The sequence below is a fragment of the Sipha flava genome, unplaced genomic scaffold (assembly GCF_003268045.1).
Source record: "Sipha flava isolate LNK unplaced genomic scaffold, YSA_version1 607_pilon_pilon, whole genome shotgun sequence".
NCBI classification, from domain to species: domain Eukaryota; kingdom Metazoa; phylum Arthropoda; class Insecta; order Hemiptera; family Aphididae; genus Sipha; species Sipha flava.
Window position 1 is genome coordinate 336,479 of NW_020273584.1, and position 23,617 is coordinate 360,095.

The 23,617-nt window shown below is 25.2% G+C and overlaps 2 protein-coding genes across 22 annotated transcripts in view; both read right to left on the reverse strand.

The window, feature by feature from the left end:
• The window catches only part of LOC112691349 (longitudinals lacking protein-like), a 432,448-nt gene that overhangs the window by 164,194 nt on the left and 244,637 nt on the right, over window positions 1–23,617 (reverse strand). Inside the window, exon 5 of one of the 21 annotated variants that reach the window (XM_025565535.1) lies at window positions 7,357–7,661. The exons of 18 other annotated variants lie outside the window; for them this stretch is intronic. In XM_025565535.1, the coding sequence (XP_025421320.1) occupies window positions 7,372–7,661 (290 nt within the window). In that variant the 3' untranslated portion in view covers window positions 7,357–7,371. Of the gene's footprint in view, window positions 1–7,356; window positions 7,662–10,501; window positions 10,741–16,968; window positions 17,325–23,617 lie in introns of those variants that run through there. 2 more of the 21 variants (XM_025565572.1, XM_025565537.1) reach the window with 2 other exon arrangements.
• LOC112691356 (longitudinals lacking protein, isoforms A/B/D/L-like) lies at window positions 1,789–13,457 on the reverse strand. Its single transcript, XM_025565589.1, has 3 exons — window positions 13,298–13,457; window positions 13,041–13,128; window positions 1,789–2,025 (listed from the first exon to the last, which is right to left on the reverse strand). Exons 2-3 carry the CDS (start codon window positions 13,105–13,107, stop codon window positions 1,829–1,831), a joined length of 264 nt encoding a protein of 87 aa, XP_025421374.1. The 5' UTR covers window positions 13,108–13,128; window positions 13,298–13,457; the 3' UTR covers window positions 1,789–1,828.

Sequence of the window (23,617 nt, forward strand, 5' to 3'; positions counted from 1 at the left end):
TATAAATAAATTTGTACAATTCAGTCATTGGGAAACTTGTAGTTATTAAATTTTCTACGACCACGCAATGATGGCAATGGAGCAATTGGTTCTATGTTGCAGAAAGTTTTATGCACTTGAATAATATGAGATTTCATATTGGATTTTTGGTAACATTTTTTATCACAAAATGGACAGAAAAATTTTGGTAGAGTACCGCATTCATTTCTCAAATGGCATTGCAGGGATATCTTGTTTTTATATGTTCGACCACATCCATTTGGACAACTTATACGTTCAGTATTTCTAAGAATTCCTGGAATAATGTTAATAAAGAATTATTTATAGTTAACAGTTAAACAATGATATTTTGTAAAATAATAATAATAATAATAATAATAATAATTCTAATAATTATTTATCAACTAAAAAAAAAAATGTTGTGTCTAAAATGTCTACAACATAATTGCTTTCAAAAAAATTCATAAACTATATATGAAGCAAGCAAAGCATTAATTTACTAAATGTCTACACCAAATTTAATAACAATGCTGAACCACAGTAAAATAATGCTTCCGCAAAAAATATTTAATATTTTTTAATATTTATAATACAAATAATAAAATTAAAACGGTGACAAATAATTATAAATTTCATAAACATTTTTATTAGATTAAACACACAGACACACACCATTATATGTTATACAATTAAAACTATATGATAGGGTTTAAGATTAAAGATTCTATAATGAAATTATTACATACTAAATGTATTTTTATAACAGGACTTAAGGGAAAAAAGTAACCGAGAATCAATTACAAGTAACAAATCAATTTAGTAAAGGATTGAAAAGGCTAGATAGTGTAGTGGTGGATAAATTATAATCAACAATTTTATTTTTATTATATAAATGAAAAAAATCGAGGAATAAATGTATATAAATCTTAAAATGCTTACACTATATAATATTTTTAATTTCTTTAATATTTACTCACGGGTATATATAAAGTATTAGATAACCCTAAGGCACTTATATTTAAAGTAGATATATTTTTTAAACCTATCGAACTTAGTCTTAAAATGATTTCATTAACTAAATGTTTGATTTTAGCAGCAGGATGAAAACTGGTTACATTATACACCACTACCAATAATTACTAATAGTAAAATATTTTAATTCAATAAGATAAATTAGTTAGTTAGAAATCTTTAGTACAGAAACATATATAACAAGATTAAAAAAAAAGTTCACATAATTATATGAATAGGTACATCACCAAAATGTATAATTTATCACAGTCACAGGTATATTTAACAAATATTTCCATAAAATCAATCTTATAAATCAGTATAAAATTAATAATTCTATACAATATTAATACAAAATGTAAATACCTTTATTTTTATATAAAATTCCATTGATGGACACTAAATGAAATATCATCTGGTTTATCTATTCAACTATATACTGCAAGACAGTTATATTAGTATTGTTATTTAACAAATACTTACTTACCTTTGTAAAAAATTGAGCTCATAAAAAATAATTAATGGCCTAATCAATTTATGTATTAATTTAAAGCCTTATAATGGAAAAGTGAGATAAAAAAAAAAAAAATTAATAATTAAGAAGTTAATGTCTAATATTGAACATTTTAAATGCAACATAATTCCTTCTTTAAATAAATATATTTTTAAGGCTGTACACATAAGTAATAAATATTTACTCACAATAAGAAGCGATAATAATTTACTACAGCTAATTTAAAGTAATTAGGTGAATAATTTATAAATATTTACAGTACCTATTTATACTGAATTAATCAATAATTTATTTTTAAAACTTTCATCTAATTTTAATAACTTTGTGCTTCAATACCAAATGACTTTCTAGCTGGAACTTTCTAGCAAATTTTTTTGGACACAAGGAACATAAAAATCTGGGTTCTACGCCACATTCAAATTTTACATGAGTGTGAACTCCCCGTTTATATTTGTAGCTTCGACCACACAAATTTGGACATGGATAGCGCGAACTAATATCTGTAACATTAATTAAAATAATATACTTAAATACAATATGTAACTTCTTTTTTAGGCAAAACATAAATCTAAATAGACAATTAAAAGCCATACTAGAAATAAAAGTAATAAGTAATGGATATACAGCAGGACATTGATTATTGGTCAATCAACATGAAGTTAAATTATCCAGACAAGAAAAACAATTTGATCTTTTAATTACTTTTAAATTGAAATTGTATTTCCTAATCGTATATTACCGTTTATTCACTGTTTCATTATGTAAGTATATATGATTCCTAAATATAATGATTTCTTAAATTTAGTTCTTAAATTAGTTTATTGTTACAAATTTCAAATTAATTTACATTTCATTAATAAATATACACAATGTATTCAAACAATAATATAATTTTTGATTTTTGTCGTATGTCAATCATCTGGACTACACTTGATAGTCCAGATAATCAGCATTTTACTGTATTAATTTTTATAATTACATATTTGTGAGAAATATATGTCCTTAAATCATATAAAAACTAATAATAAGAAATTAAAATGCAAGTAAAATTTAAATAAGCTTCAATTTTTATTTAAAAAAAAAAAAAACATTAAAAGTAAATACAAATACTAAAATTTATATAAAATATAAATTAATTATGTCATCTTTATCAGCTACGAATCAAATATAACTTTATGAATATTTGCCATGTGATATTTATATAAATTCATGTAAAAAAAACTTCTATTACATTTAGAACATGAAAATTTAGGAACCATGCCGCATTCATTTTTTAAATGCCGTTTCAATCCATTTCTTCCTTTATAATGTCTGCCACACTGGTTTGGGCAATGATACCGGTTGCTATTTATCAAATTGGAATCCAATTCAGATATATTGTAGATATTTATCCCTATTAATTGAACACACTTATTAGTTCAACTTATAGTTGAAAAGATGTACAAAAAAAGGTAGGACTAGGTTGAGAAATGATTAAATTTCTATAATTTACAGATATCAAGGTGTTTTGTAAAGGAAAATAAATAAAAATTCTTAAATATAAAACAACAAATAATTAGAATACTATATCAGGAAATATCAATATTGAAAATAATATTAGAAAGAAATCTAAAAGATAGATTTGAAGAGTAAAATATCAGATTAAGAAGATAGAACTTAAGTAATAGGAGACATGTAAAATTTAAGTTTAAGGATGAATAATTAAAATATTTGTTAAATAACTGTGAGATTAGTATAAATTATTGTAAATATATTTCTATATGACATAAATGCTTAATATAAAAAATGTATAAGTTTGAATTTAATTTTTAAGTAAATTAATATTCAGTATTCACAAAAATAACAAAATATACAAAAATATAGAAAGTTCATACTAATTAAGAATATTGTGATAACATTTTAATATTTTATGCTTATGATACAGTATTTAATACCTACATTTGATATGATAATATATTTCATATTAATTGAATAATTAACAATTTATATAATTTCAAGCTAAACACTTGGCTCATAGTGTTAAATTAAAACAATTATTTACAAAAAAAAAAAAAAGCCGTATAATACAATGCAATAAATATTTCTTTAAAAATTATAAAATATATATAATATATTATTTTTATAAATAATAAAAATATCTAGTATAAACAAATTAATACTAAATTACAGAAATTAAAAAAAAAGTATTTAAAAGTAAATAAACTTTTGAATATTCAAAAATACTTCAGCTAATAATCATCATGCAAGTTGGTATCAAGCTATTTATAATTTGTTTACTATATAATCTAAAAAAAACCATAGTATAAATAGTTTTTATTTATAACAAAATATATTTCAATTATTATTAAATTAACTATAATTTGTAAAGTTAATAGCAACAAAACCATGGTTTTCATTAAGTACTAATTAAGCTTCAACAAGTTTTTTTTTTCTATAAATCTACATTGTATTTTCAGGTGTTTCTTAATATTGTTTATCCAAACAAAAGTTTAAAATAAAAATAATGAAAAAAACAAACTTAAATTTAGCACAAAAAGTAATTAAAATATTTCTTAATCCATGAAATTTACAAATTGTATACAAAATGAATTAAAATATAAAGCACTTCAATTTTAAAACGCGGTTTTATTTTTATTCTAAAGCTAACTTAAATAATATTTATTCCATTAAAACTCCATGCTTCACAGCTTTATGAAGTTGAAGTGAAGCTTTACGAGTGAAAACACCTTTACATATATCACAAGGAAATTGAAGACCACAGTAGTATAATTTATGTTTTTTCAAGCTAACTGCATTTTTATATTTTCTTAGACAATTTTCACAAAAATATTCTGAAATAAAAAATAATATATTAGGAAAAAAACATGAATTAATATAATTTTTAGTTCTAAATAAATATTATTTCCATTCGAGTATTACAATTTTAAGAATTAATAGTACTTATTTTTAATGAACAATTATTACTTTAGGTACACATAGTATGTTTTGTAATAATACTAATAAATTTAAATATTTATTAGAAATTTTAAATATCTTTTAGATTCTAAGCAAAGCAAGGAATTTATAAGGTTTGTTTAATATATATGAAATATAATTTATTGTTTATTTTTTAGAATAAAAAACTGCATGCAAAAATTTTCAATATTTCAATGGTGTTCATACAATACATTACATACATAAGATATATTTAATACATATATAACATTTTCACCAATTACTCTAATAGAAATGATTTATAAAAAAGAGTTTACAATAATATGAAATTATTATTGTTATAAAAATAAATGACAAAAAAGTTTAGTTAGTGAATAGTAGAATTATATTTTAACTTTAATATTTTAAGAAACATTTTAGGATAGTTATAAAACATTGATAAAAATACAGAAATAGTAAAAAGTAAATAGAAAAAAATCTTGAAAACAAATTTTCAAAAACAGAAACTATTAAGTGAAATTTAGGATTAAATTAAGCATTTAAGAACACAAAATTAATAAATTAGAGTAGTGAATTAGATGGACAGCTTTCTATTATACAGCATATATGCATATATAGCATATAATTAGGATATTATTCAGATATTAAATAAAATATTTGACTGTAAAGAAAAAATAAATTATCATAATGTAATTACATATAAAAATAAAAAATATAAAATAAAAATAAAAATATTATAGGTATTCTATTATAATTTATCATAGTTTTACATAAATAATTATGGTCAGTAAATTATTGGATTTAAAATTACCAACTAATTTGTTTATAAATGATCACTATATGTACTTTGAATACTTCAGGCCGTTTAAAATATCCATTACAGGGTGTACAATAGAACTTAGGCTTGACACCACATTCATATTTGAGATGGTTGTGAATACTTGATTTAGTTTTATAAAAGGGACTACAGCTCTGATTATGATATATGATATATATATATATATATTTCTCCGAAACTAAACTTTTTCAATACTTCTAAGAATAACTTAAATACATTTTAATATGTAAAAAAAAAATTTTAAGAAGATACTAAAAATTAATTAAAAATAAAAAAATAAACTAAAAAAATATATTTTTAATATTAAACCAACTATAAACCACAATAAAACTAAAATTATTGTAGTTAATTTTGCAATCCTTTATTTGATTCTTTTAGATCTATTTTAATTTTCATTTTTAATGAACATTTACGTACTTTTACTTAATAATAATGTAGTAGAAAATTAATGAAATATTTAATTTAAATTGTCAATATTTGACAAAACTACATTCGTGCCAAAAAAAAAAAGATTATAAACTGAATAATAAGTAGTCAATTAGTTCTCATATTAAACAACAATTCAAACATTTTGATTTAATAAAAGTAAATTATTGTTATGCTACGAACAAAATATAAAATAAACATATTTTATAAATAAGTCTATTTATATAAAATATTTTTACAGCATCAATTAAGAACGTAATGTTTAAATTACGAAAATAAAATTGTCAACAAGAGATTAATAAAAAAATTCAATGTTGGATATAATTATAGTAAAATAATATTATATTTAAGAGAAGTTCAAGATTTTTTTTTAATATTTATATCTTTTTTTTATGTATTTTTAATATAACTTTGGACTTAAAAACAATACAAATATCTAGGTACCATTGTTAATTACACAAATACAGAAAATTTAGTACTAATATACATTAATTAGATACATTTTACATAGTTATTTTTTAAAATTATAACTGGTGATCAATTTTTGTTTAGTGAACATGTGATTTTTTTTAATTAAATGATTGCTTGAAAAACTTTTGACATTCACCACAGTGAAATTCAGGAACTTCACCACATTCATATATTTGATGACTTTTTAATCCTCTTTTATACTTGTATATGTTGCCACACTACAAACAATTATACATGCTACTGATATGATATAGTCACTATAAAATTTTATTTATATTTAATTAGATTAAATATAAATGTATGTATTTAGTATGTCATAAATAGTATATATGCATATATTTTTTTTTAATATAATGTTAATAACTTCATTAAAATAAATAAAAGTTGAGGGACAGACAAATAATACATATTTATAATAAGAAGGAATACACATTAACTGCAAGAATATAATAAAATATATTATCTAAAAACTCCATATATTTTTTATGAATACCTTTGTTATTAATAATTGAAAATAATAATACTTTATGATTTAAGTACACCAAAATCAATACTTAAAATACAAAATATGGTACAAGCATATTCTTGATTTATTAAAATAAAATAAAATATACTTAAAAATATAAATTAAAATATTAAAACTTATAAGTTATTTAAATTATGAACCTAACATTTCAATTCACCCAAAAACAATAACTAAAATCAAATTACAAAAAGCCCTTTTAAGCTTTTTTTATAATAATGTATCCATGTAGTTTAATGTTAAAACATTTATCGAGTTAAATTCAAAATTTTATAATATAATTAACTCTAAATAATTTAACTTATAAAATGGTTGAATAATAACTTGTAAGTAAATTAATAATAAGTAATAAATAAAATTACAATTAAAGGAAATAATAAAATTGATTAATTAAAACCTCTCAAACATAATTCACAAATAGTACATATTATTATTATTATAGTACATATGTTTATCTAAAAATGTACAGTGTCATTTATAAACTTATTTTTACTTTCGTTTATTTTATTAAGTTATCTTAATCAAATATGCAATAAAAGTAAATAGTAGGTCTTTGATACAAAATATGACTTTAAACTTTTGAAGTGATTCTTTTTTCACTTATAATAATATAAGGCTATTACAGCTTCATAATTAAACTAGAAACTAAAAATTTCAAGTTGTAATAATTTGATTTGATGTATCAGATCCAATTTCAATTTCAGCCAACATATTATGTTGATCAATTTGATAATCATGTTTCGACATCAAATGTTTCTTGTAATTTGAAGGATAATAAATGCCTTTTCCACAGAATTGACAAATAAATTGTGGTTCCTTATTGCATTCATATTTTATATGAGTCTGCATAGTATATTTATGAACATAAGTTCGACCACACTGTGGGCAAACATTATCACCACATCGATTTTTTCTTGGTTTACCTCGACTATAATTGTAAAAAACTGTAAAATAATAAAAATGAAGCACTCAATTATAGCAATTTTATAATATTAGTTAGCATTTAATTTTATACATTGACAAAAATCAACGTTTCAAGTATACTCATATTTTAGTTTTAAATGTGCTCACATATATGGTTGAGTTATGTGCCATAAGATACCATTGAAAATCTACGCTACTAATAATATTTACACCAATATATTATATTGTCATAAATAAATGAAATTTTTTTTAATAACATTTTTATTATTATATTTAAATGATTTATTTTTACTAATTAATTTAGAAACTTTAGAAAATATCATGATAAATTATGTATGTAAGTTAGATACATGTTTCAAATGCTGGAAAATTACTCAAGCACTCAAAGATTAATCTACACAATTCCATTTTGATAATAATAAGGCAAATACCGAGAAACAGTTAAATTGGTAAACAATAAGTGAGATCGAATAAAATAGACTAACAACGAAATTCTATAGTATTCATAAAAAGATATATGAATTTTAGAAGTATTTTATTTGTATAATGGGAGGGCTTATAAAAAGCCCCAATTTAAAAAATGAGTTATGATATAATTAGTGGCAATTATAGTATTCATAAGAAATAAACACTTATACATCAATAAATTATATATACAGACGACTAGAATGATGAATGATGAACTTGATTTATTTTTTATATTTAATATTTTTATTTCACTAAAATATAATTTTTTTTGTGTATCTTTTTCCAATTTTACCTTCTATAACTTTTATGCCCTAGTTATTACATATAACAGGCAAATTTGGAAACAAATTCCAAAAACTTCTGAATAACATAAATAATCCATTCAACAAACAACTAGAATTTTATTTATAAAAAATGGACAACACTAAACTTTTATAAACGGGTCACAAAAGAAATGAACAAAATGCACAAAAGTGGATAACAGAATTCTGAAGCCTGTTAGGTGAGTTCATGTCATAAATTAAGTATTCTACATGTGTTTAATGGCACAATAAATATAATTTACATGGCTGAGGAATAGAATGGATAAAAATTTGGTAATTATGCACATCTTCTTCGAGTTAATGAATGTTGGCAATCATGTTAGCATTTTTAGCAATTTGCTCTTTATTAATGGCTGTTCTGAATAAAGATATCGTAGATGTATTGAACCATTTTACATCAGCTACTTTAATTTTGCTAACTTTATTGATAGGTTATTATAATATTTTATTTCATTATTTATAGTGAATGTTACATTCATATGTTTTATATTCAAAATATTTACTAGTTATTTATAAAATAAATCATATCTTGCACCTTTAAAATGCCTAACTCTTATTAGATTTAATGTTTTTCTCCATTACAATAATTTCAAATCTTTTAGCGTATAAAGTGTATAAATAAATTCAAGTTGAAAAACAATCAAAATCTAGTTAATGTATTATGTACAAAAACAAAAAAAAAAAAAAAATCTTAGAAGAAAAGTTGAAGATTATTACAATGATGAAAACTACTAAGTAGATAAAAAACTATATTGAAAAATATAGTCTAATTAAATAATCCTCAAAGGAAGAAAATTAAATGAAAATAACAATTACATTTTTATTACATCTAATAAATGTTAAAAAAATAAAATTGCATAACACACAAAATTACTAATCAAATGTATATTTTATATAATGTTTCCTTATGGCACTATACTCTAGGTAATTTTGATGACATTGGTATTGCAGATGGTAATAAGTAATCCTAAAAGCAATTGGTTGATGTTAAAATAGCAATTATTTACAAATGTAAGTTAATACATGAAAAATAAAATGAATAATAAAAGTAACAATATCAAATAATTAGCAAGGCATTTATTTGATTAACCACAACATTTAATTTTTTATATTAATAGTAATTTAATATTATTATGCGGAGGAAGAACTCAATGCAAGTTTAAATTACATTTTATGGATACAGTATACTTATTATTTACCTAATTAGAAAATATAAAAATTACCAAGAAAGTTAAGAGTTTAAATCATACTTCAGGTCCATTATTTACAAAAATGTTACAATGTTTATAATAATTTGAAATTAAGAATAATTAATATTATTCTAATCTGTATCCTATATACTACAGAAAATAGATTATTCAATGTGATGACTGATGATTCATTATTGGTCTCGTAATCGGTTTACAATATATGCAATTGATAACACTATAACATAACTGTTATAGGGACCAACTAATAAATATATAAATAAACTAAGAGATAAAGATAAACAGCTACTATGTATTCAGTAATATTTCTAGTAATACTCAAATGTATTTTACTTACTCTGTTATTTTAGTGTTAAGGTGTATATAACAACAAATAACAATGATAAAATATAATAAACTCAAATACTTAATATGGATGTAATTGTGTATGCATAATATAAATAAACAAAACCATACAAATTTTACACTTGAAATAGTGAATAAATTATAATATTCAAATAAGCATTTAAAGTTTAAAATACTTTATTTTAAAGTATTTAAATTAAATGTCAAAAATTAACAGTGTAGCTACATACATATAATAATTAATAAATATAATGCTTACCACCTATATGTACAATATTAGTAAAAAATAATTTAAACAAATTGAAATCACATTAAATTAACAAAATAAAATAATGTATTATTACAACTATATATCATTATATTGAAAAACACAAAAAATTAAATTTTAATTATAATGAACAGTTTATGTTAACTTTACACTTATAAATAATGGTTAGTTTATAAAAATATATAAGTTAGGTTGACCAATGATTAATAATTATATGTATAATTGATATAAAACAAATTTATATATGTAGTAAGTGTAGTCGTTCAGAACATAGCTGATGTAGCTGATGAATGTTTACCATAAATATGTGATTTCAATGTAAATTGATATCTACATTTTTTTGGACACCAAGGACATTGATATGAAGGTTCGATGCCACATTCATTTTTCAAATGTCTATGTAAGTTTCGCAAATGAACATAAGACTTTTCACATTTTGGACATGGAAACTGACCATCACCTTTGAATAAGGAGTCAACCATTGATCCTATTCAAGAAATATTAATAATATAAAAATAAGTTATTTTTTATTTTTTTTTTTAACTTAGATTTTCTTAAATTAATAGGTAAAGATAATTTATTAAAATATTTGTTGAACAAAATAAAAAATAACTGAATAAGTATTTTATGTTAAAATGTATAAGATATTAATTATTTGTTCATCATATATTTCAGATATTATCCATATAGGATAAACAGTCAAGTCTACATTTATAAATTAGGTATTAATAAAAACAATAAAAATATTATTATAGTACCTTATAATAAATGGCATTAACTACTCAAATAAGCAAAAAGCAAATAAATAAATGTGTAGTATTAAATAAATAAGAAATTTAAATAAATTAAATAAATTTTATTAAAAAGGAAATATTTTCTTTTGTATAATATAAAAAAAATCAAACAAGTAAATAAATTTTTATGTTAAATTAGGTACAATTTAATGTATTTTTACTATTGGGCAAATATTTTAATTTTTAACCCTCATTTTATAACTATTAATTGTTTGATTCTCCGCTAACTATGTCATTATGCACCACAATTAATCAATAACATTTTCCGTACAATTTGGATATTATATTGTTAAGTTTCTATTCTTGCTGTTAGTAAAATGACATCTTGAGCTTCTTCTACAAGAGAAAAATTATAACTGCTTCATATGTTTTTCAAACAACTTTCTGAAACGTGTAAGTAATCTATTTTCTATTTCTTCAACTGAAATTAACTAGAAAAAAATTACTTTACAAATTGAAAGGACACCAAAATGTTTTTGTCTGATGCGTATATTTTAAAGTTTGTTTGATTCTAAAATATTTGTTTTTTCTCATCCATTTAAAAAGCAATTGGGTGTGTTAAATAATATAATTAATAATATGTGATTATATTAATTATATTACTAATAATAAAAGATAAAATAAAATAGTATCTAAATTACACATACAATATAATACATTATTATAAGTAAATAATAAAAATAAGAATATATTAATTTACATATTTTATTTTTTATAAATCAAAATTAACAATACATATATTTTAATTACCTAAGATTATTATTAATAGAGTATATAACAATTAAACTAAATAAAATATTCTGTTCATTAGAGACCGACATATTTACTATTATACTGGATTACTATAATAACAATATATGTAAAAATATATAGCTTCTTAGAAAAATTAATATACTATTTAAATACTTAAAAAGTACTTAAATATAAATAAATTAAATTAAATAAATAAATACTTAAATATACTTTTAAGTATATTCATACATGTATACTAAAATACCCAATAAAAATTAAACTTTAATAGCGATTTCAATAACCAAGCTATTATAAGTGTTTACAGTTAATTTGCACTGTGATTTAATATTGTTCAAAGATACCTTAAACTAACAAAAAGTATAAAGTAAGTACTGAAAGTATTGACAAATTATTAACATATAAGAAGCATTATACATAACTTTGTCAGCTAGTAGCTTACTAGTTTTGCAACAGTATTAAATATAGATTTTAATAAATAAAAATAACATTTAAAGGAAATATTTTTTTAACTACAGTAGAATCATGATTATCTGAGATAATAGTGGGAAAAGGTAACACGGATAAATGAAAAACATGATTGATCAAGACTTTTTATTAAATTAATTATGAAAAAATGTATAAGTTTTATCCATATTAAGTGTGTGCAATGTTATTTTCTCAATGACTATTTTCAAAACAGCTATGGAAATGCTAAAAAAACACTAAGAAGTGTGGAAGAAATTCAATAGAATTGAAAATTTCCTGTATGTATTAGTTATAATGTGATTAGATAAATATAATAGTTGAAGAATCCATAGATTTATGAATAACTATGTGTCTATTAGTCTTTATTAATCTTTATTAAACTTTTATTTACCTATGATATATATGGCCATATTTTATCATTTACGTTTTTTGATAATATATATTATGTACATAGTATAAAATTACGTTTGTTTGACCTTATAAAACTTTTCAGACAAACATTTTGGAAGAATGAGCGTAGTTAATGACGAACAGGGATAATCAAGGTTTCATTGAAATATATGCCTATAGTTCATTAAATTATGTCATCACAATTAATAACTGCTATTGTTAGATTCTGTTAAAATGAAAACAATGAAAATAAAAGGATTTGTAAGCAAGGAAAACATACACTGCCTTTTAGATCCATAAATATTTAAAAATCATAAAGTAAAAAATTTTTAAGAGACTTTTTATTATGACAAATTAAAAAAACTTAAAAATTAAAAATACCTACCTTTTCTGTTGCTTGGTGTGGGATGACCGTTAATAGTTTGTCTGTTTTTTTTTTTTTTACAAACCATTCATGCCATAGTAGTTTCCCCCTAAAACAAATTAAACCAAATTAGTTACAAAATAATAAATTAGTTTAAATTAGAAAATGTTGTAATCTAATAAAAATGGATATCACTTCTTAACAACTATCATGCAATTTAACCATGTATGCTAAATAGTCAAAATTTAATAACTGTTGATAATTAATTATATATTTACCAGCAACAGAGCAATCCAGTCAATATGCATCTTCCATCCAAAATTCATTTTTAGGTAGAATTGTGATCACTTTTATCTTGACACAAAAAAACTTTATTTTATTTGAATTAACTGCTAACAACATTAAAAACAAAAATATTTTTATCATAATAAAAATGCAATATTTTACGTTACACTATTTATCATAATAATTATTATTTCACTGCATTAACATCCAACTAAATCAAACAATTAATTTCAATCACGAGTCACGATAAAATAACGATTTATTCATACGAAATAGAATAATCAAGCGAACCAAAATAACAAAAATACGGATTTGAAACGAGAAAACCGTACTAAAAGTTTAAGCACAGTGTACACTTCGATCTAGAGATGATAACGGTAAAAATAATCCAAGATAACCGAATTGTAATAGTTAGAACATAGGATTATCGATTAAAAGTATTGATCAAGCAGTAGGTATATTGTCTAACTAAGCTTATTTAACAAAACAAAACAAAGTTATAAAAATAAGGCGCGATTGTAAAAATCCTACATCAACGGCACTGACAACACGCGGCGATAATAACAACTGATAATGTGATATCATTATTATCACATAATGATACTATTGTAACCACGATTAATATATCTTTATTCGTGGTAATAACCCAGTGGCCAATCATAAAGATTTTAATAGTAATTATTATTCTATTGGAAGAATTTACCAGAAGAAAAGTAAAAACCACAAATATATAAACATGCGTTATTATAGAAATAAACAATATATAAATAAAAAACTTATGTTTATATTTCTGTGGTAAAAACGAACAATTTATAGCTGTGGGTGTCGCAAACTAATCACAAATCTAATTTTCAATCTCTCTTTTTGTTTAGATATTTACGTCGACATTCGTTCGGGCACATTCAACGTATATTTGATAAAAACAAAAAATTATGCTTATGTAAAATTTAAATAAACTTAAAAACAAACTATATTTAATAGATAAATATGTAGTAATAAACAATATACATCTACAAAACAGGATTATTAATATATAAAAAAAAAAAAAGACATTTTATTATTATTTATTTGTTATCGGTGTTTGAAAAGAACTCCATAACTTTTCCTTACATCCTTATCCTTATCCACATCCTTACATGCCTATATTAAATTAGTTATTTTTTTCTAGCAAAATATTCTCTAGAAATAACTTATATGACAAAACAATGTTTGTTGGTTCAGTTAGTATGCTATATTAATACTGCTTAATTAATTCTTTAGGTATATAATAAGTATAGGGTTTAAACATAAAGTAAAATATACTTAGATTGTTTTATAATGGTTCCATTCATACAGAATTCAGGTTAGTATAAATATAAATAAAAAAAAAAATATTTAACGGCTAAATGAAAACGTTCAATTATTCATAGAACATGCACGATAACAACGTTCATTAACAAAAAAAAAAATGAATATAAACACGAGAGAGTAAAATTTTTTAGTGAACAGTGGCGTCGATCCATATATCTAAATATGGCGACTGCCATAGTGAATTATATGGTGGGTGGGTACTGGGTGTTGGGTAGGTGACACATAGCTTGGTATCCATAGCCCAATGTGTAAAATGTATTATGAAACTATTAAATTATTTAACATAATTCTATAAAAGCACACGGTTGAGATACGCTGATTACGTCGATACAAGCCAGAAGACGGTAAACCATAATGCGTATTAACGCAGATAATATGATAACGATATTGCGATGTGGTGTAAATAAATATTATGTTTATTTTTTTTATCGATTTCAATAAAATTCTTATTTATCTCTTTTAGATCTCTAACCATTTATAGAAAATTAGTGACGAACCTGTGAAACATTTTTAAAGGGGGCATAAATTAATTGTACAAATTTTATGGTTAAAATATAATGTGAAACTTTATTATAAATTATTAATAAATACTTAAAAATTAATCATTTATCAAAATCTAAATTTCTTTTTTTACTGCCAGCAAATAAATCAATAACTTCATCAACTTCAACTGTTCTGTATCTATGGATATTAAGTAAAGCTAAACAAACCAAGCGATCTTCGCCCCATGTTTGACCTTAACCAAGTTTTTAATCTAAGTTTAAAAGTACAAAGCAATATAAATTAAAATAAAATATAACCGTGCTAGATGCTATAGCATATAACCAGATTATAAAATAGTGACTATTTGTGACCATCAATCCTAATCCCAATTTGGTCGAATATTAATATTTTATATTACATTGATAAGTGATATCAAACACGATTATAATCAGTGAAAATTAAAAATATTTATAATTTACATTATTTAAGCTGAACAATTAATTTGCATAATGGCATCAAAAAACTTCTTGTGGGAGGTAAATACCCCAGTTGTCTTCCAAAAGTAGACTATTAGAAAACTGCAGAAAACCTTAATACCAGTTACGTACATACATAAACAATTTAAAAAGAAAAATCAAGAACAGGATGTAGGGTAGTTCCTTCTATAGTCCGTTCCAAAAGAGAAGATAAGAATTCTGCGCATTTTTTCTCTTCCATCAGGCTTTGTTTCACTCGGTGAACTTTACGAAGTCTATTTTCGATCATTGCCAACGATGTATACACCGTAATTAAAATGCAGTACACAATAGTCGTGAGTGGGGGATGCGCACCGCCGAATGAAAACCGGTCGGCGCTTCATGTCTTCTCTTTTGGAACGAACTATAGGTAGTTGTTGAATCAAATACATATCTACATTAGATATATTAGAAGTTAGAAAACTACAAATCAATGACCTTCAACTAAAAATTATTGCTTAATTATTATGTGTCAATGCGAGTTTTTAATAAATTATGATTGTAATATTATATTTTTTGTCAATCTCTATATTTATTGTTACTCATTTTCTTGTCTTGTGCTGATGACTCTTACTATTAAAATAAAATAATATATATATATGTATATATATAAATATTAAAATAATGAGAACTATTAGATTTAAGATTTAAGCTAATCAAAATAAAAGTATTTAAATAAATAAAACAATTTTTTACTACAGTACTTTACATGAGCTATATATGTTTTATTGACGTATCGTATATCAAAAGTTAAAAGTATGCAACGAAAAATTAAAACAAGGACAACATTGCTACATTATGACATTATGTACGCATCCTAAATGTATTTTCAGAAAGGTCTTGAGTATGAAAAGCTTGTTGTAAATACGACACATGAAATTATATGGCTGGTTATCACAACTCAACAAGTGCGTCTTTAGATAATCTTTGCGTTTGAATGACCGAGAGCAATTTTTGCAGATGAATTGGGGCCTAACTTCGCATTCAAATCTCAAATGTGTAGTTAATGATCCCTTAATCTTATAGCTGCGGTCGCATTTACGTGGACATGACAAGATGTTTTTGGTGGTCAGGTAATCTATAAATGAATAAACAATTTACTTTAAGTATATACTTAATAAGATTTACAACCAGATTTCTTATTACATAATTGATTGTACTTTAATAATATTATTATTTGCAATGTTATGTTATCTATTATCCATAATTTTCTTGTCATAGGCTGATGGTCCGTAATGTTATTAAATACAGTAAAATATTATTCAACTAAATAAAACGGATTATATTTGAGTAGGTACATAATATATGCAAAATAATTTTTATTGACGTATCGTATATTAAAAGTTAAAAGTTTACAAAGTAAAATTATAATAAAGACGATCCTGTTACAGTAAAACATTATGTATGAATGCTAAATGTGTTTTCAGACTGGCCTTGTGTCTGAAGAGCCTGTCACAAATTCGACACCTAAAATCAGGTGACTGGTTTTCACAGCTCATCAAGTGAATCTTCAGATTATCTTTACGTTTGAATGACCTTGAACAATTTTTGCAGATGAATTGGGGCAGAACTCCGCATTCAAATCTTAAATGTGTGGTTAATGATCTCCTATTTTTATAGCTGCGGCCGCATTTACGTGGACAAAACCAGATATTTTTGTTGGTCAGGTAATCTACAAATGAATAAAAAATTTACTTTAAGTATATATTTAATAATACATTCAATAGGTTTGCCATAGAGTAAAACTAGAAAAAAGTAAATAGATGATAAAATAAAGCTAGATGATGCTAGATTAAAACTTTTCCAAAAAAACTAGAAATTTTTTTTTGCTTATAAAATATTTTATCTATTGGTGGATAATCGATAAAAAATTATTTTATGTATTTTTTTATTATGTGTGGCTGCATAGACATACTATAATATATTTATTATATTATTTAGCCATATCCTTACTAATTTTGTAAAATATATACGTATTACGTATAAGAATCACTTGTTGCTAATTGCTACTTACTTAATAAATTAATTGTTCAATTTATAATTTTATATTGCTTATTACTAAAACCGTGCTAAAAAACTTGAGCGTAGGAACCTTTGTTGTTCATTATTGTAAAACGTGATATTATACCAACTTTGACTCATAGACTTTATACTAATAGATGGAGCATGGGCATAAGCGTCACTAAAGGGTATCGAGGGGTATCTATGCTACCCCAAACATTTTTATGGTGCAGCAAGAGTATTTTTTTGATACCCCAAAAAAAATCATAGATTTTAAAAATATATTCGATGTTTATTATTCATGTATGTACTTAGATTATATTATTGTAATTGTATCCAAAATAATTATATTTTGTGATAAGTCCAATATGGACGATAATAGGTTAGTTATAGGCTAGTTATGATATTAAACTTATAAAAATTATTTTTTCATTTTTTGAAAATGTACCCCAAAAATACCCCAAAATGTGGAATCTAGTGATGCCCATGAGCATGGGTATATTTCCCGTGGTCAGACGTTAGTGTTATACTATTACTTATAGTTACTAGTTACTAGTTATACTATTACTCAATTACTTTGTACATGCGCAATAGAATTTCAGGTTCGACGATCGTTTCGCTTACATTTCAGAAGAATTTAACTTTTTTTTTTTTTTTTGTCAACCTGAAGGTTGGTTTACAACTCCAATTCTCCATTCTAACAGATTCCTCGCCTTTTCTTTGAGTTCTTTGAAGGTTTTGACTTTTGCATCGATTTTAATTTGTCCTATATACGAGTTCGGCGGGCGTCCTGCAGTTTTCTTTCCTTCTATCATACCCTCCAATATTATATTATGCAATTCTTCCAGGTTTCTCAGGGCATGTCCAACCATTTTAAAGCGTCTTCCTCTAGTCGCATCTAAGAGTGTACGTTTTTCTCCCACTGTTCTAAGTACTTCTTCATTCGTTTTCCGCTCTATCCAACTAATCCTTTCTATACGCTTCCAGCACCACATTTCGAACGCTTCTAATTTTTTCTTTCGGTATCATTTATTACCCAAGATTCACATATATATATGTTGCAACACTCCATACATATGTTTTTATAAGTCTTTTCTTGATATTAAGATGTATCTTTTTTAATGTGAGCAACTTATGATTTACTAAAGGCAATTTTTGCTAATGCTATGCGTTGTTTAATCTCGTGGACACTCTTGCCATCAGATGTGATTTTATTTCCTAGGTATACCATTTTTTTTACCTGTTCCAGTTTTTAATTACTAATATATTCATTAGCTTTTACTTTTGGGTCTCTGGCAAAGACTAAGATCTTCGTTTTTGTACTATTTATTTTCATTTCTAATGTTCTGAGCATTTCATCCATTTCTTCAACTGCATGCTGTATGTCACCTTCACTCTCAGCTATTACCACAATGTCGTCAGCAAATCGTATCATTGAAACAATTTCTCCACCAATTTTGATTCCAATATTTAATCTTGTTAGCTTTGCTTTCACTATATTTATAGCTTTTTCGATGTAGCAGTTAAAGAATGGTGGTGATAGCGTACACCCTTGTCGGACACCTTTTTTTATTTGAGCGTTAGTTGTGATTTCTCCTTTCTTAATGCAGGCTGTCTGGTTTTTGTACAGACTGTGAATGATTCGTAGGTCTTATTGTTCAATACCTATTTCTCGTAATATATGCAGCATCTTGTTCCAATTTACTTTATTGAAGGCCTTTTCCAGGTCTATGAAGACCTAATATGTGATTTTATTTCTATCGATCTGTTTTTCAATTAGCACCCGCAATCCTAAAATTGCTTCTCGTGTACCTTTTTGTCTTCTGAATCCATATTGGTCATTTTTTAAGTATTGTTCCACTTTTCCTTCTATTTTTCGATTTATTATTTTTGTTAGGATTTTTGAGACATGTGTCAGTAAGTTCAGTGTTCTAAACTGTTCACAGGAATTTGCTCCACTTTTCTTTGGTATAGTTACAATTATGCTTTTGCAGTAATCGTCTGAAACATCTCCTTTCTCATATATGTCATGAGTTAGTTGGTATAAAGCATCCTTTATCTTCATACTAGCACATTGCAACAGTTCTGCTGTTATGTTATCAATCCCACGAGTTTTATTTTTTTTCAAGTCATAGAGCGCTAGCTCAAATTCCGATCTTAAGATGGGTAGTTTTGTTTTTTCCTCATTTGTTGTAATTTCCTCCAATTTTTCTCCCTCATAAAGTTCCTCAATTTACTCTTTTCATCGTTTTATTATGTCCTTATCATCAACTAATAATTGGCCCATTTCGTTTCTGATATTAGGGACATTTCGTTTTCTCATTCCTACAAATTGTTGGATCTTGTGACACGACTAATTTATTTTGTTAGCTTTGAACATATCATCAATTTCGCTACACTGCTGCTCCACTTATTCTTCTTTTGCTTTCTTGGCTTCTTGATTAACCTGGTTCCTTAGTTGACGATACTTCTGTTGCCCTTCTCTCATGTTATTGTTTTTATATTTTCGTCTTTCATCTATAAGTTTTACTATTTCCTTGTCAATCCATGCTCTTCTGGATTCTTAATTTTCTTTTTTTGTTAGCACAGAGTCCGCCGCTTTTTTAATAGCTGATTTTATGTTCTCCCACTTTTTATTCAGTGGATCATCTACATTTTGTTTTTGGTATTCGGTATCCATATAGCGTCCATATTCTTCCACAACCTCCGCTCTCTTTAGTAATCTAACATTATAATTGTCTTGTTGTACTATGTTCTTTGTGGTTTTTTATATCTGAATTCACATTTCACTATTACTATATTGTGATCACTGTCACAATCAGCACTCGGATATGTTTTACCGAATTTAACTTGATTCTTAAATCGATTTTTTACCAGTATGTAATCTATTTGGTAGCGGGCATTTTCACCTGGCATTTTCCATGTATATATTCTTCTCATAGGGTTTTAAAATCTTGTGTTTGTTATAATCATCCCATTTTCTCTGCAATACTCCACGACTCTTTCTCCTCTTGCATTTCTCTTACCTAAACCGAAGTCTCCGACTTCTCTACCTTCCCTGCCTTCTCCAACTATAGTATTAAAGTCTCCCATGATGATTACGTTATCGTGTGGTTTAGTATGTTTCATTAGCTCTTCAATGCCTGCATACACTTCTTTCACTTCTTTATCATCTGCTTTTGACGTTGGCATAAAAACTTGTATAATTGCAAGGTTGTTTGGTGATGACCCTATTTTGACCAAACTTAGTCTGCTACTATAGGTCACAACATTCGTAACTCTTTTACCCCACTTTTTATTGAGAGCAATTCCAACACCGGCTTGTCCTTTTGTATTATTTGTATGAATAACTCTGATGTCGTCAAACTAGAAGTCACCATTATCTGGCCAACGTATTTCGCATAATCCTAATAATTCTAATTTAATTTATGATTGAAAAATTTAACAAATTATTTTATATTTTTCAATTATTGATATTGTATTATATGTTATCAATTAGGTAGAAACACAATCTTTTTTATTATAGGGTTATTTTTTTGGGGATTAAGTTTACAGGATTATTTATTAGGCAAATTGATTTTTAAATGTTTTAATAATAATATACTGTATAAATATGAGAATAAATATATTTTATGTCGTCAGCAATGACAATACTGATATGAAAATATTCGTGAACGCATCACTCAACCCCGCCAACCGGTGATGCTCCATCTATTAGTACAAGGTCTATGCTTTAACCGTCACCAAGACAAAACTCATTATCTATAAAACTTGGTCAAAATTAATTACAACTGACTTAGATTTTAATTTTTATTTGGATAAGAATATAATTATATGAAAAAAATGTATTTATTTAAACCGCAATGGGAAAATAACAAAAACAGCTGAATAAGCAAAATCGATCGATAAATAATGCTGAGTTAATAGCCTCCTGCAAAATTACATTATTGGAAGCTAGATGACACTTGAAAAATTCTAGAAGTAGCTTTAAAACAGCTATAATGGCAACACTGACGTTGAACCTGTTTTCTTATTACATAATTTATTGAAATTTATTATTATTATTATTATTATTATTATTAGAAATATTATGATATATAGAAGGTTTGCAACAACACGGAATTTGGGATTAGTTGCTGACTAATCCGTGATTGATTTACTGCGCATGCGTTATGTGAATTGATCATGGACTGTGAGGTCTGTTGGAACGCTTTTCGGATTTTCAATGATAATAAGATTGTGAGATGTTTATTTTTTAATTTGTTTTTATATTTTTGTAGTGTGTTATTGTTTTTATTGTTAATAAAAACACAATGAGCGATATTGACGATTCGTAAGACATTACGACATTTATAATGATGAAAATGATGATATTTACGTTAAAGCCCGGCCATTGTCGAAACTTACCTAGTAGAATACAAGTGTACGTAAGTGGCGACACATAATGGTTAATGATGTAAACACGAGTATTATTTTATTATTTACGTCGATTCCCAACTCCTGTTGGACGTTATAAGAAAATAATACATTTATAAAGCCGGGATAACATGGCGCGAATTTGATGCGTGAGGCAAGATTCGCGAGACATCTGATTCATCTAAATGTTTACACGATACGTATCTATGCGCGAAGCAATGTGATTCAGGGTGAGCCACAGTTTATGCGAGACAACGATGAGGTAACTCAATGAGTTGAATATATTTATTTTGATCCATGGCGCTACGTGGGCGGCAAGACGGTCAAAGAAGTAGTTCACACGATGCGAAACAAATGTGCGAATCTTCTTTAACGCGCGTCCAAATGCCGACTTAGCTTCCGCTCGCCAAGAGGTATCCTTGCTTGACTCGCTTATTACCTAAGGAAAGTTCAGACAGGGCGAAGCATGTCGCAAACACGCATGAGATTAGCGTCGTGTAAACCCGGCTTTACATACGGGTTACGAGTCACTGTCAGTTACCTACCCACACACATTATTACGTTAATATGTATTAATCATATTAATATTAGCGATAGTTACTCGAGCAAAAACCATGCAGTGTGTATCTAACAAATTATCAAAGGTAGGTAATTTATTTTATTGGATTTTTTTTTTCCCATAACGTATTTTAGCTATTTCAGTATCGTTGCAGACATCATATTTGTATGACATCGCTTCATTTGCTGTTCGACAGATTGCCAGTTTACGTTTCATTTAATTTTAAAATATTTAATTTTTTTTTTAGATAAAATATTAAGTGAGGATATACATACCATGAGTAGCAAATTCAACGATAAATTTAATAAGTTAATTAATAAAAAAAACAATTAAAATTAAGATGACACTGCTACAAGAAGACATTATGTACGATGACTAAATGTGTTTTGAGGTTGGCCTTGAGTCTTTGAGAGCAATTTTTGTAAACGAATTAGGGCAGAACTCCGCATTCAAATCTCAAATGATTGGTTCAGTGGCGTACATTCAATCTTGTTCTGGGGGGGGGGGGATTCACAAAAATAATCGTTATCTTTTTTTTTTTTCGTTGCACAAATAAATAAGATAAAAAACTGCTATAAATAGATATTATTTTATACATTCTTTTTACCAATTTACAGTTTACTTTTACATTACAATAAATTAATAGCTATTGGAATATAAAAACAGCATAGTTAACAAAACTTAACACCTATCAATATAATTATAATATATATGATAATATTTGTATAGTTGTATATTTTAAGTCTAAAGCATAATAATGAATACATTACACGTCATCAATAATAAAACAAATTTCTTTTTTCTTTTTTTTGGCACTGGGGGAGGGGGGTTGAACAAGGACCTCGCCACCCGTATGTACGCCACTGGACTGGTTAATGATCTCCTATTCTTATAACAGCCCGCATTTACGTGGACATACCTAGATGTTTTTGCTGGTCAGGTAATCTACTCGTATAAGTAAATAAACAATTTACTCTAAGTATATACTT